Source organism: Doryrhamphus excisus, linkage group LG17 (genome assembly GCF_037039965.1).
Source record: "Doryrhamphus excisus strain RoL-2023G ecotype Guam linkage group LG17, RoL_Dexc_Guam_v1.1, whole genome shotgun sequence".
Classification (NCBI taxonomy): domain Eukaryota; kingdom Metazoa; phylum Chordata; class Actinopteri; order Syngnathiformes; family Syngnathidae; genus Doryrhamphus; species Doryrhamphus excisus.
In genome coordinates, this window is record NC_136373.1 from 13,452,856 (window position 1) to 13,467,584 (window position 14,729).

The 14,729-nt window shown below is 43.5% G+C and overlaps 1 protein-coding gene across 3 annotated transcripts in view; it reads right to left on the bottom strand.

The window, feature by feature from the left end:
* The window catches only part of znf1035 (zinc finger protein 1035), a 30,171-nt gene that overhangs the window by 9,144 nt on the left and 6,298 nt on the right, over positions 1-14,729 (bottom strand). The window contains exons 2-5 of one of the 3 annotated variants that reach the window (XM_078798063.1): positions 12,538-12,593; positions 10,711-11,568; positions 9,885-9,942; positions 194-9,805 (exon numbers count right to left, since the gene is read on the bottom strand). In XM_078798063.1, the coding sequence (XP_078654189.1) occupies positions 1,824-9,770 (7,947 nt within the window). In that variant the 5' untranslated portion in view covers positions 9,771-9,805; positions 9,885-9,942; positions 10,711-11,568; positions 12,538-12,593 and the 3' untranslated portion in view covers positions 194-1,823. Of the gene's footprint in view, positions 1-193; positions 9,806-9,884; positions 9,943-10,710; positions 11,569-12,537; positions 12,594-14,729 lie in introns of those variants that run through there. The other 2 variants (XM_058083824.2, XM_058083827.2) reach the window with 2 other exon arrangements.

Here is a 14,729-nt window from a genome sequence, read left to right on the forward strand (position 1 = left end):
TGAATGTGAGTGTGAATGGTTGTTTGTCTATATGTGCCCTGTGATTGGCTGGCCACCAGTCCAGGGTGTACCCCGCCAAAGACAGCTGGGATAGGTTCCCGCGACCCTTGTGAGAATAAGCGATAGAAAATGAATGAATGAATGAAATTCCTCCTGTACCTTTAGCAATAAGCTTGACAAGAAAGAGACCACTGATGACACGATCATTCAAAAATTTCTTTGTTCTGGACCCCCTTGCAAGATTTCAACTCAGGGAGTAAGAATGACTCCAAGAAAGGAGGGCACCCAGCCCAGAATTACAAGAGAGGAGCTGGTTATTGATCTCAATGGAGTTGGGACCACATTCACCAAGAAAGCCATTAGGAACATACTTGGCTGTAATGGGACTGAGATCCTGCATCTCAGACTTTGGATAAATGTGATGTGGTCAGATCAATGAGCTCTGGCATCAGTTCAACTGGCTGTGGTTGGAGGCAGGTATGTTGAATATCAACATATCTAGTCCGGATGCCTCCCGGACGCCTCCCTAGTGAGGTGTTCCAGGCATGCACAGCCGGGAAAAGGCCCCGGGGAAGACCTAGGGCATGTTGGAAGGACTATGTCTCACAGCTGGCCTGGGAACGCCTTGGTGTCCTCCCAGTGGAGCTGGAGGAGGTGGCCGGGGACCGGGAAGTCTGGGCTTCCCTACTAAGACTGCTGTCCCCGCGACCCGGATAAGCGGAGGAAAATGGATAGATGTTGAATATACCCCAACAACAGCGTCCCTATTGTCCAACAAACATATTCCGGGGGCTGTTCCTCGGCTTAAGGTACAGGAAGACTTGAGGGGCGATTGAATTGGGCCATGTACCGTACGGTTTTGGATGAGAATTAAGGTCTCAGCCAGAACACTGAAGATGGTTCACGGGTGGGTCTTGAAGGATGACAGTCACCCATCAGCATTAAGATCCTGGAGATTTGTAGGCAGTGTCCAGATCATAATCCAACTGAGAACTGAGGGACAGAAAGTTGAAGTTGCCAAGCGGCAGGATTTGGAAAGTATCTGCGAAGGAGTTGATCAATATCCCTCCTGGAAAAAAAAACATGTCCGCAACTACGACTAATATTTGACTGTTGCCAAAATATGTCTACATCAAGTATTAAGTCATGTTATGCTTGAGGATAAAGTACTAAACTCAAATTCGTTGTCAATCCCATGTTAGGTCAGTCGGACTTCCAATTAGACTTCAATGTACCTGAAAGGGATCATTCGGATTTTTTGCCATGAAGTTGAAGTTGTGCGAAAATTTAACATGCATAACACAATACGTGTGTGACTTGACTGGGCATCACATACTCCAACTTAACGACAAAGTGAATTTTAATATTTAGTCAAAGAAAACACTACTTTTAATGACAAACCCACATTTATTTTTTCCCCCTTCCAAAACGGTAAAACCAAAAACCACGATTAGCTGTTCCAGTGTATTCAATGAAATGTATTCAAAAAATGAACAGTATTCAGTTCTAACATTGTTTCAAATTCATCAACTCACAAGATTTGAACAAAAATAACCAGAAATACCATCCAAAAAAACAGAACAGACGACTTCTAAAGTCTGGAAAATAAAGACAGATCCAAGATATAGTCATTCTATACAATGTTACATTTCATAAATGTTGTATAAAAAGTGGTGCCTATGGACAAATATCAAGAACATTTGTCGCCTGTGTATTTTGGTACAAAGGCCAATATTCATATTTACAAAATCAACAGGGATCGACCCGAAATGGATCTAACTCATGTAGAGGTCTTTGTACATGTGGTTCAGTTTTGTGTCTGGTCATGTACTTGCTATTGTTTTGTGCGTCAGTTGATGTTCCTCCAGCAAGTGAGGAAAAGCAAATGCTTTGTCGCATTCTGTGCATTCATACACAATCTGCCCGACATGACTTTCCTGATGCAGTTCAAGCTGACCAGTTGACGCAAACGACTTGTAGCACATATCGCAGCGGTACTTCCCGACTTCGGTTTCAGCGTGCATTCTCATGTGCAACGACAGTTCTTGGGGTGTCTTCGACTCATGATTACACTGGGTACATTTCAGCTCGTTTGTTGCTGGCGATGCCGTGTTTTGGGGCGGAGGCTTCATGTGGATCTTCCGTACGTGATTTCTCAGGGAATGCCTCCAGGCGAAGGTCTTTTCACAATACGTGCATTTGAACGCTCTCTTAATTTGCCACTCTTTGTTGTGTTTAGTGTTCTGATGTTCCAAGAGAATGCTTTTTGAAGAGAACTGCATTGAGCAATCGCGGCAGTGGTATAATTCTTCGCCGGTGACATCAACATCGTCCTCCAGTACGGTTACCCGATGGGTGGTTTCTGAGGTTGAGTCATGCGCGTTCTCCTGAGGTTCTTGCAGTTCTTGGGAACAGTGGTGCTGCAGCAAAGCATCACGTTCCAAAAATCTCCGACCGCACTCCATGCATTCAAAATTTGTAACAGACACACAATGATGTCGCTCATGCTCATCAAGATTACTTTTGGAGGAGAAGTTCATTTTGCACATTTTGCACTTCAGCGTAACGGGCAGGTTGTCCGTTACTGTATGTTCATTTTCATGGTTTTTCAGATGACTAAGGAAGTCCTCAAGGGAGGCGCAAGTGGTATTGCAATGATTACATAAATATTCGCAATCAGTCTCTGACGCCACTTGATGGATGACGACTCGGTGCTGTTTCAGGTGAGATGGATGTAGAAAATGTTTATCGCAATCTAAACACGAATACGGTCGCTCCTTGCTTGGCTTGCATCCGTGCTCCGAGAGATCCTCCGGGCCTTTGAAGCGCTCGTTACATAACCCGCAACGGTATTTCAGTTTTTTGACTTGTTCCAGTGTACTTTCAAAGGGAAAAGGCCTTTTACGTTGTTGTGGTGGTGTTCGCGAAGGCGATGGCGCCTTATTCGACAGTGAGTGCGCTTTCCTGTGCTCGGCTCGACTGCTTTTGGAGAGGAACACTTGATTGCATATGTCACATGGAAAGTTCTCTTCCCGGTGAGTGGACATATGTTCTGCTAGCTGTGACGGTCCAGTGAAGCTGAGCTGACACTTGGGGCACCGGTGAGGACGGCTCTTTCCATGACTGTGTTTATGATTCCGGAGTGCGAAATTGGACATGAAACCTCTTCCGCAAACTTGACACTGCAATTCCGACTTATGCATTCGTTTATGCTGCTCCAACTGAGCCGCCTGGAAAAAACATTTGCCACATTCTGCACACTCATGCGGTTTTTCACCGAGATGACATTTTTGATGATCCTCCAGATTTTCCGATGTTGGGAATGTCTTACCACATACGTGGCACGGGAAGTACGGCGAGTCAGAGTCACTGTCCCCGCTATTACTTCCGTCTTCATCACTTCCACATGTTGGACTGGCTTGACCGCTGTTTTCCGTGTTCTGAAGGACACTTTGCTCTTTAAGGTGCCACTTCCTGCAGTGTCTTTGTAGAGCCTTTTTGCTAGAATATACCTTCTGGCAGAATTGACAAAAAAATGTATTTTTTGGATGTTCTTCTTTGTAATGGTTGCAAAGAGACTGCCGTGACCAAAACCGTTGACCACACAGTTTGCAGGGAAACGGTCTTAATGGGTCATGAAGCGTTTTGTGGATTTCCAATTCGGATGAAGTGGAAAATAACTTGGGACAGTCAGAACAAGAAAATTCCTTATATTGACCATGGAGCCTCATGTGTTTTTCAAGAACGGATTGGCTTGAACAAAACTGCCCACACTTTGCACAGGTATGGAGTTTTTTTGCTTGTTCCTCTCTTCCATGGTCCTCAAGGTGACTGATGAGCATCAATCCGTCAGTGAAGCTCAAATCACACTCTGAACATTGGTACTGGACCACCTTCTTCTCAGTGTTTTCAGTGCTTTGCGCTGGAACTTTATCTTCCTTTGGGTGCTCACTTTTGCAGGAGAAATTTGTCTGCAAAACTCCGGTCCCGGTTGTTTTTGAATCGTCTTTGAACACTAGAATGGAGTCGGGCACTTCAAGATCAAGGTCCGCTTTCAGAGGGGTTTCCGTAACTGTTGCATCACCATGTCCTTGTCGGCATTTCCTATTGTGGTTGCGGAGTAGATTTTTATTCCAAAAGCCTTTTTTGCACGTTTTACATTTAAACAGGCTCTCCTTTGAATGGACACGGGAATGACCCTTGAGACCGGCCTTATTTTCAAAGGACATATTGCACACTGGGCAAACCAGCGATTCAGATAAATCGCCAACAATTGCCGTATCCAGTTTGCATGTCAAATTCATACTTTCACTGGGCTTATTGTCCAAGACCTCGTCGTCAATGTTCGGTAACTTTGACAGGTGATGTTGAAGTGGAGCGGGTGAAACCGTTTGAGCCATTGTTTCCAGCTGGTGTGAACTCAAAAAATGCTCTTGAAGCTGTGAAAACAAAGAAAACCGTGAACTGCAGTATGCACAAGAAAAGCCGTTCAGGCTTTGGGTCATAGTTTCCTGGTTCTGTCCAACTGTTGACAGTGATAAGCCGGTCATGGCTGTGCAGTCTTTTTTAAGATCAGCATGTTCTTTGGTGTTTTCCTGTTTTATGGTGCATTTTGGAAGGTGACGCTGCAAATAATCCCGTCTGATGAATCGCTGGCCACAGTCACAAGCAAACGGCTTCTCTCCTGTGTGCAGTCGGGTGTGGATGGTCAACTTTGCCCTGGTTGCAAAAGCACGAGGGCAGTAGGTGCAAGGGTATTTTTGCTTCTGTTGGAGTTGCTGAACTTTATCCTCTTGAAGTGGATTTTTGACATTTTCTGCTGCTGGAGTCTCTTCTGGTGGGGTATTGATTTCCTTTGAGATTTTCTTGCACCTTTTCAACTTCCTGTGGCTTTTTAGAGTTTTTTCATGAGAAAACCCGGCATCGCAACGTGGACACCGAAATAATTTGACAGTGTGGAACATTGTGACATGGCGGGAAAGTTTGGATTGAGTCGGGAAGTTCTTTGAACAGACTTCACAGTCAAATGTGTCCAGTTTTGCTTCAGGGTCACTGGGACACCGGTCTTTCCAGCCCTGGCCGACATCATCCAGGCTGATTTTGGGAATGCAGACCGCTAGCCTTAATCGTTTCTCTTTACAATGACCCTGGTGTACTTTGAGATAATCGTACCTTGAAAAGCAGCTGTCACAGGCTTTACACCGATAGGGATTCACCTCATTGTGGGTCAAAATGTGACGTCGTAGGCTTTGTGGTTTAACAAATGTCTTTGTGCAGAATTTACATTTCAATTCTTCTCCAGCTTTTACCGGGGATTGCTGCGCTTCCTCTTGGTGAGTGGGAAATTTTGGCAAATCTGTCGAAGCCACACTTTCGGATTTGGACTCTTCTTCCTTCAAAGCACTATTACAGCTCTCTTCATGGTGCAACTGCGTTGACATTGATGGAAATCTTTTTCCGCAATGCGTACATGGATACGGCTGAACGCCAGTATGTGCCACGCTATGTTTGAAGAGTACGGATCTGAACCGAAACCTCCGTGTACAGTAAGGACACCTAAATGGAAACATCCTTGATGCACTGGACTGGGATGTAGTTTTATTAGTGTTCAGGCTTTTTTTAGGGGCGCTTTGACATGCATTGCCAGTAGAAGATAAGCCAACGTTGGCTTCTGGAATCTCTTCACAGTTTGCCCAATGTTCGGCGTATTTATTCGCTCCGAAGTACATCCCACAATTTGTGCAGCAACACAGAGTATTTGCCTTGTGGGCCTCGTAATGAGCAAAGAGGCGGATTTTCTTACAAAATGATCGAGAGCAAATGGAGCACTGATGTTTTCCCCTGGTATAATACGGTAAGGGTTTGGGAGATTGTGGAGACTTTTCGTTGTTATTTTTCGGGTTTGGCGTGGCTTTCAGAGTTACCGCACAGTTTTCATTGTGATTTTTCAGGTTCACTTCTCGAATGAAACGTTTTCCACAGCCTGTACAGGAATAAGGTTTTTCTCCTGTGTGTTCGTCCATGTGGTTTAACAAATGTCGGCGGGCAATAAAGTCTTTATTGCAAAAAGGACATTTAGATGAAGATATGTGCGTACGACAGTGTTTCCCGAGTGCATGGACATTATCAAATTCTTTTTTGCACAGGGAACACTGGAGAACCTGTGGTTTGACTGGTTCTTGTTGAAACTCCAAGGCCTGCAGTGGTTTCTCTTTCAAAAGATGGGCCTCGTCTTTTGCGGTTTTGTGTAATTTTTTATGTCTAAGGAGTTCTGCGGGATTGTGAAACTGTTTTTCACAGTCTGCACATGGGAACTTTTCTCCTTTATGATACAATTTGGCATGGTGGACAAAATGCCCGGCATTCGGAAGGATCTTTTTGCAAAGTGTGCACTGCATCATCCGATGGACAATTTTGTGACCCAGTAGGTAGACACGTTTCTTGAATCCTCTTGCACACTGCAGACAGCGGTATGGTCTTTCACCTCTGTGGGAGAGCAAGTGCATCTTCAGTGATTGTGATGTGTCAAAGTTTTTGTCACAAAATCTACAGCTCAAGGAAAGAGCAGCAATTTCTTCTTCTGGTTTGACGCTATTGTCCCTTTTGCTCTCCGCAGTGGTTGGCATGCTGGAAGGAGTTAGTTTGGACTTGGATAAAACTGACGTCTTGTACTTGATCATTTTGCCAGTGATTTTAGACTCATGCCTCTTCATATGTTTGAAGAGCCCGGTTGGGTGTTGAAAAACTGCTGGACAAAGGTTGCATTTGTACGTGTGGTCAGCTTTTGTTGTCAATTTTGAGTCTGTCAGTTCCTGCTCATCGTGTTTGTTTTCCATTGGTATTTTTTCCTTATTTTCCTTTGACTTTTTCATTTCCTTATTGGATAAACGAATAAGATAGTGTCTGAGGCAAGTGGCTTTTATATGTCTGTATCTGTTGCCTGGCACAGAAAAGGTGGCATAACACAGCGGGCATCTGTATCGATCACCAACTTTTCCCTTGCTGTTACAAACAGCCAGTCTGACACATTCCCGTAAATGTCGTGTTCTGTTGTAGGAATAGATGAAAAGTCTTGGACAAAGAGGACATTTATAATGATAGTTTTTTGCTTCGGTGTTGGAATGGGATTTTTTTATGGGCTTGTCACTGGATTTGTGATTTTGTGTGTCTGTGGAATTCACATTGGATTCTTTAGTGGGTTTTGTGGTACTATTAGCTTGTCTTGCAGCTAATAATAGCTTTCTTTTGTGTACCCTGTAAGTATGCCTTTTGACTTTCTTTGCAGTTGAGAATATTTTGCTACAATGGACACAGGCATGACCTTTGGATATGTCAACCAACTTCACACGACATTCAAGTAGATTGTCATGGGGTTTACTCTGTATCACAACTGTCGGTGGTGGTGGTGGTGGTGGTGGTGGTGGTGGTGGTGGTGGTGGTGATGTAGCTTCGGGTTTCTCGGAATTGATAACATTATGGTCATTGGGCTTTAAATCTGGAGTCATCATTTTTGGACCCTTGCATCTGCCAGGTACATTCTTGTGTCTTACCAAGCAAGTATTATGTGAAAAATATGTACCACATGCATTGCATTTGTAAGGTGTTCCGCCAGTGTGACGCCGCATGTGATTCATATACGGACCTCTTAGTAAAAATGAGAAGTTGCAAACGCTGCACAAATAACGGCCTTTCTTTTTTCGCAGGCGAGAAGATGAAGCATGTTTAAGTTGTTTGGTTACCTCTGTGAAATGTTTGTCTGATTTATTACTCATCAGGTATCGATTGGCTGTCCTGAAAAATGGGATGTTCTGCACTGAATGTTGGCAATGGTGATGTTCAATTAAATGATCGACGCTGTGGGTTTCATGCTGGCAAACTGCACAGTGATACAAATTAGTCTTTGCATTGGCGGGCTCAATTTTCTTCATAATGACAACAGGCTGCAGTCGTTTTCTCATTTGTAAAGATGATTTTACAGTACCTTGCTCTTCTGACTCAATCATGCTGTTGCTGTTAGCATTGTCAATGCAGGTTTCTTCCGCAAGCTTTGCAGAGTCAATGTTACTTGAATCTTCTCTTGACAGAGGTTCTCCATATAGCTCACCTCCTTCGGATACGTCCATGCCTTCGAATGATGCACATCCTGCCAGCCTTTCTTGGTCTGAGGGCACTGGATTTTCATCACTCTGTCGGCATCCAGAAGAGTTTTCGTTTGAGCTTCCTGAATTCTCATCAAGGCAGGTATAGCCATCTTTCTGTGAGTAGGATTCTAAATCCTTGTCCTCAACGCACATATCCAATTTAGAACAGTCACTGGTAATAGCTTTGGAGGACACCGTTTCCATCTCCTCTTGGACACACGTGGTTTCCTCTCTGACAGAAAGCTTTGTGTCTGTACTTGAGAATGGTTGTTGTGGGCAGATGTCTGCACTGGAGGTATTGGAGTTGAGAGACAGATCTGAATTACTACAAAAACTCTGGTTGTCACTGACAGGGTTCAAATGACCGTCACCCATTGAGATGGTGGTGCTCCAATTGTTGTCTTGAACTACCGTTTTAGAAGCCTGATGCTTGGACTTTAAACAGGAAGCAACATTTTTTTTCTTTTTTCCAATCACTGCCTGGTCATTTAGTGTCACATTTTCTTTTTGCTGATCAACGGCACTTGGATCTTCAACCAATGAATCAGATTCTTTGTCCTCCAGTTGAAGGATGTCACTCCTGGTCCGTTTAACATGTATGGTATTTCTTTTGTGCTGAGCAACAGCCTTTTGGGTTTCCAGTGGGCGTATTTCTTTGGTTCCTCTCTCTAGTCCGTCGACATGCTCCTCCATGTTTGCAGATGAGGTTTTTGTGTATGCAGGTGGAGTCATCTGCTCTTTTCCATCATCTGGGTGATCCTCTATGCCAGTCAAGTTTTCACTGTCGCTTACTGAAATGTCCGAGTAGTGTCCTTCGATTTGATGTTGATCTGGATTGTTTTGTTCTTGAATTTGAGCTCCCCGTTTGTCTTTACGTGTCACGTTTATTTGGGTTGAAAAACCCGAGCAGGGCTGTTCATGTCCTCCATTCCAACAAACATCTTGTGCGTCTATCTCTGGGATGTATTTACCAATGTTTTCCCCCACCGTCAGTTTTGATGAATCTGAGCTCATTGCATTCCTCTCATTTGCAGATTTCCCATCTCCACTGTGAGGGAAAAGCCATTCTGATGGACTTTGTTTTGCAGTAGAATTAGTTTTACGCTGTTGATTGGGGGTAGTTGTAATAAATTTACGTGACAGCCCAGTTTTACTGACATCTGTGTCTGAGCAACTACTGACATCTGAATAGTCCTCAAGAAGAGATGTAGCTATGAGTTCACAGTTTTGCTTTAGTCCTTGTAATTCAGTTGAACAGGATGAAGAGAAACGTCCAGGTGAAGATAAGCCATTTGTAGTTGTCCCTTGAACGTCAGGATCCCTACCTTTGAACGCGGGATCCTTTGATGCGTGTTCCTCTTTTTGCCATGGGGTTTCGTTCAAAAAAGTTTCGTAAACACAGTCGGAATTTGAATTTTCCATATTGGAATTTGAGTAATAGTTTGTATCAAACAAAGACTGTGATACAGAAGTAGTGTGTGAAGCTGTAGAGTTGGTGAACTCATGCTGTCCCATGAACTTCTCTATATGATGTGGAAGACTTTCCTCTGGTTCAGATGTCCTCAAAGTCTTTGGATCTGATGACAGCGGGGCAAAGTTTTGAAAATATGAGTCCCACTCATGAGCCATTATTCTTCAAGGATTTAGGAACTGTGTGTATTCCCCTAAAATAATAATAAAAAAACATGGCATTACAAAATGGTATACAAGAATCAAAAAACGAACAAAATTATTAAGTCCCACCTTTTAAGTGAAGAAAGAAAGGGGTTCTTCAGGATATTGGTGACATCTAAAAGGGAATCTGAAAATCAAGCAGAACAGCATTTGAAGGAACAAGTCAGTCAAAGAAGAAATAATTCCCACCAAAAAAATCCTACTACAGAGCAGAGGAATCAGATACAATCAGTGTAATTTTCTGTAGCTACACGCTTTACCACGTATCCCACTCAAGGTCACGGGTAAAGTGGAGCCTATCCTAGCACCCCGAGTGGCTGCGTACACCTTCACTTTGTCACCAGTCAACCACATGGCTCGAAATTCAGATTCATCATCACTTAATAATCGCCACAAGAATAGCATCAGAAAATTGGAATGAACATGCATGCTAACTCTAGCTTACTGTGTCACAGTATCTATCACAGTACGAGATAGTATAATCCAGAGACTTGACTTTGCATTAGCGGCGTATAAGAACAATAATTACAAATGCCAACGCTATCTTAACATGTCTGTTACAATGCAGTCTCAAGTTTGCAAGAGCATTTTCTTCTCTTTTTGATGCCACCAGTTTTTTTCCAGAATTAAAAAAAAAGTCATACATTGCAAGAGCCCTGCTGTCGTCACTAAAGTTTGAACTATTTGGGCACTTTCCTCACTACACTTTGGGAATACAAGATTAGAACAGCTTGCTGAAACTCTGAACTTGGAACTCTCACATGCACAGGCAAGAGGTACAGATGTCTTGAAATAAACAAGTTGTAGGCGCTGAAGGCTAAGAGCGAACCAAGCTAACTGCTGAAGTTCAAAGTGGTTGCCTAGCAAGAATGCCAAACAAAAAGCAAAATGATACCGGTCCTGGAAATCCGGGTACAAATGGTGCCTCGAAGGATGTAATTCCGTGTCCTCGAACAGTAATAGTGTCAGAGAAGTTCTGAGGAAATGAAAGAGCAACTGCGAGAAACTGTCGCACAAATAAGGTAAGATCTAAGAGGCATGGACACACAGATTGGAAATGTACAAACACAGAACGACAGCCTCAAGAAGAGCTCTTCTTAGATGCATGATCGGGTTGTAAACCTTCAGGATACTAGAGCACTGCGTTGTTACCAAGGCACTACACAATGACATCAAGGTACTACCGGGTGATAATGCGGTAGTTGTGTAGGTTTTCCGGAATTAATGCATTTCCGTTTGAGGATGCCCCACGGATGCCCAAAAAGGTTTAGGTCTGGAGACATACTTGGCCACAACTCCAACTTTGTGAGAAGAGATTAACTTGACCAGAGGTTGGGTAATACCTCTCCTGAGCTAACTTCCGTAGGATGTTTGGTCAAATACCACTTATGTAAGATCTGGCTGTCTAGTAAAAGCATGTCCAGATAGGTTGATTGGTAATACCATGTCATATGGTATTGTTCAAGCTGCCTGGTGACCGAGTGGTTAGTGCGGAGGCTACACGGCAAGGAGATTCGGGTTCAATTCCCCGCTCGGGCCTCTATGTGTGGAGGTTGTATGTTCTCCCCATGCATGGGTTTTCTCTGGTTACTCCGGCTTCCTCCCACATTCCAAAAAGTTAGTTTAATTGGTGACTCCAAATTGCCCAGGTATACATGTGAGTGTGGTGTGCATGGTTGTTTGTCTAGATGTGCCCTGTGATTGACTGGCGACCAGCTGTCTTCTTGCCCGAAGCCCCAGCATGCCCACGACCCTCGTGAGAATAAGCAGTACAGAAAATTGATGTTATTGTTCAGAACTCTAACTGCTGGCTTTCTTTTTTTTTATATTCCATGATATTATCATGTTCAAATACCACCTTGCAGCCCAGTTTCCGTAGAAAGCAGATACTATTCTCCATTCATGTTTCCCCTCAAACTAGCTCCCCAGTGCCGGCAAGACTCTGCAGGGGCAAATGAACCAGCCCAATGGATAATCCCAAGGATCTTAGTTTCAAATAGTTTTAATCGTGCCTTTTTGCCAACATGCAAGGTGGGCTCGAATGAGTTTTGAGTTCATTTTCCAAATCTTGTTGGAGAGTGTGAACTTCTGAGAGACGTTCCTACTAAATATAGTCGCTAACATCCACTCACAACATGAGCAAATGCTTGAGAGGGGTTGGACTGCGTGTTCTGTTGGGAGTGATTCTGAAAATGTGTCTAAATCAAAAGCCGGAGCATCTTCCATCAAAGGGAAATCAGTAATTCTACTCCAACAAAAAAGTAGAGGTGTTTCATCGGAATAAATAACTAAACCAGTCGTGCATGACTTTGACTACACTTATGTCAGTGAGTAAATGCGGCGCAGATGGCCAACATTCCAATTCTGATCTTTCACGAAAGAGCTGTACAGTGCTGGGCTGTGCTGGGCCTGCTTCTTGGTTAATGCCCTTCAGTGACCTCCATCACTGTAATACTCTGTCTCCTGATATCTCATGAGATTGTGTGGAGACGGTCATCACACCTTCGAGCAGCAGACCCAAGGAGCTGGGCTACTCGTGCATAACGATTGGTGAGCTGGTCCTGTCTAACGTTATCAGCAGTGGCACTGATATTGGGATGAGGATACAGTTGATTGTCTGTGTAACATTTTTGCGAACTGTAGGTAATTAAAATAAATCCCTAAAAAATTCATACAGTGCCTACCACATACACACATGAACAATTTGAGGTGAAAAACCTACCTGTGTCCAAATGCTTGTGGGTGTCGAATTCTGGATCATCAATCAATCCTGGTTTCCTGTAAATGGAGGAAAATGCTGATTACTAAATAGTAGCTAGTAATTTAAAAAAAAACACTGCAACAAACAGGTTAAGTTGCTCAACATAGGCTGCATTTTTTGTGATCGTGTAGAAGGAATGTAGTGCCTCTTGTGTGGTGAAGTATGTTCCCGGTGGACCACTCAATCGTAGCAGAATCTCCAACTGGTCCGAACTAAAAAAAACAAACAAAAAAATACCATGTCGAAAGAAAGTTGTCGCTTTGGGACTCCAATGAACCACAGTGACAGCCAACAGTGGTGAACCGTCCCAGGAGTGGCCGGCCAAACCAAAATACCCCAAGAGCGCAGTGACGACTCATCCAAGAGATCACAAAAGACCCTAAAACAACATCCAAAGAATAGCAGGCCTCACTTGCCTCAGTTAAGGTCAGTGTTCATGACTCCACCATAAGAAACACACTGGGCACAAATGGCCTGCGTGGTAGACAAGACAAAAACCACTGCTGAACAAAAAGCCAGAAAACATCTAAATGGTTCCCAAGACCTTTCAGAAAATACTGAATTTTCTTGGTGTGTGTCCCAGTACATCCGGCATAAAAGTAAATCCGCATTCCAGAAAATGAGCATCACACCAACAGGACAATATGGTGGTGGTAGATTGGTAGATGGTCTGGGGCTGTTTTGCAGCTTTGGGACCTGACTCGCTGTGACTCGGCTGTCTATCAAAAAATCCCGAAGGAGAATGTCCGGCCATCTGTTTGTGGCCTCACATCGAAACAAACTTGCATTCTGCAGCAGGTCAATGATCCAAAACACACCAGCAAATCTACCTCTGAATGACTGAAGAAAAACCAAATGAAGACTTAGTGTGGCCTAGTCAAACTCCTGACCTGAATCCTAATCAGATGCAGTGGCATGACATTAAAAGGCGGTTTATGCTGGAAGACCCTCCAATGCGGCTCAAATGCAACAATCCTGCTAAGATTAGTGGGCCCAAATTCCTCCACAATGCTTTAAGAAACTCATTGCACATTATGTCAAATGATTGATTGCGGTTGCCTCCTTTCTGTTACACAGTAGCTAATGACTTATTGTCATTCCGTGGGAGTTTCTCATGTAATGCATGGCCAGCCCCATTCTCTGCCACCACTGGAAACTTGTGTATGACACATTTTGGACTCGACTAAAACCTCTTTTTCGGACGTTAACAAAAAAGACACAGCTGACATCACTCCTACTCATTGCTATTAAGAGTTAGCACACGTGATGACAAGAGTGTGTGCTATCTATCCGTCCGCTGCTGAATGGAAGTGCTGGGGCAGAACCTGGAATCAACTACTTGTGTCAAAATTTCAGAGAGATTTCAAATGCATGCCAATATAATCCGTTTTTTGCCGATATCAAAATCGGATTGGGACATCCCTAATAAAAACACCTGGTCAATTGGTATTCCTGGTACATGAAAACAAAAGAACATCCCAAAAAACTCGGAAAATATAACTGAAAAGATTAGGACGGGGGAAGGTTACCAACTCACTACGCATCCCAGAGTTTGGTGGAAGGATATAGCATTTTTCCAAATCTGCAGAGAGCTAGCTATCCTCACAAAGTGAGTGATTGGGCAAGAAGAAGACTGGTGACGGAGGCCCCCAAAACACCAATGACCACTCTGAAAATGCTCATAGCTTCAGTTGTCCAGATGGGACACACTGTTGCATGAAACTTTGCCAGCCATAGCTAGTTGTGAGGGTAAGGCTAATCTCACTTGGAATTTGCCCAAAGAAAGAAGATTTTTTTTTGGTCTGATGAGACAAAAATGTAACGTTTGACCATCAGACTATATGCTATGTTTGGGGAACACCAAACACTGCACATCACCATTGACTTAACCTGAGAGTTTTAAGTTCACCAGATCTGCCAGCCGATTCATAAACATCCACACAGATTCAGTGCTGTGATTGCAGCCAAAGGTGCATATAGTACATACTGACCTGAAGGATGTGAATATTTAGGGAGTAATTTACTTTATGTAGAGTATATTCAGTTAATTGACACATTTGACATTCAATGACTTTCATCACACGCATTTGATCAACAAAAGCTAATATACAGCAGGAATTAGCGATTTCCTAAACCTCTCTGTTCTTCCGTGC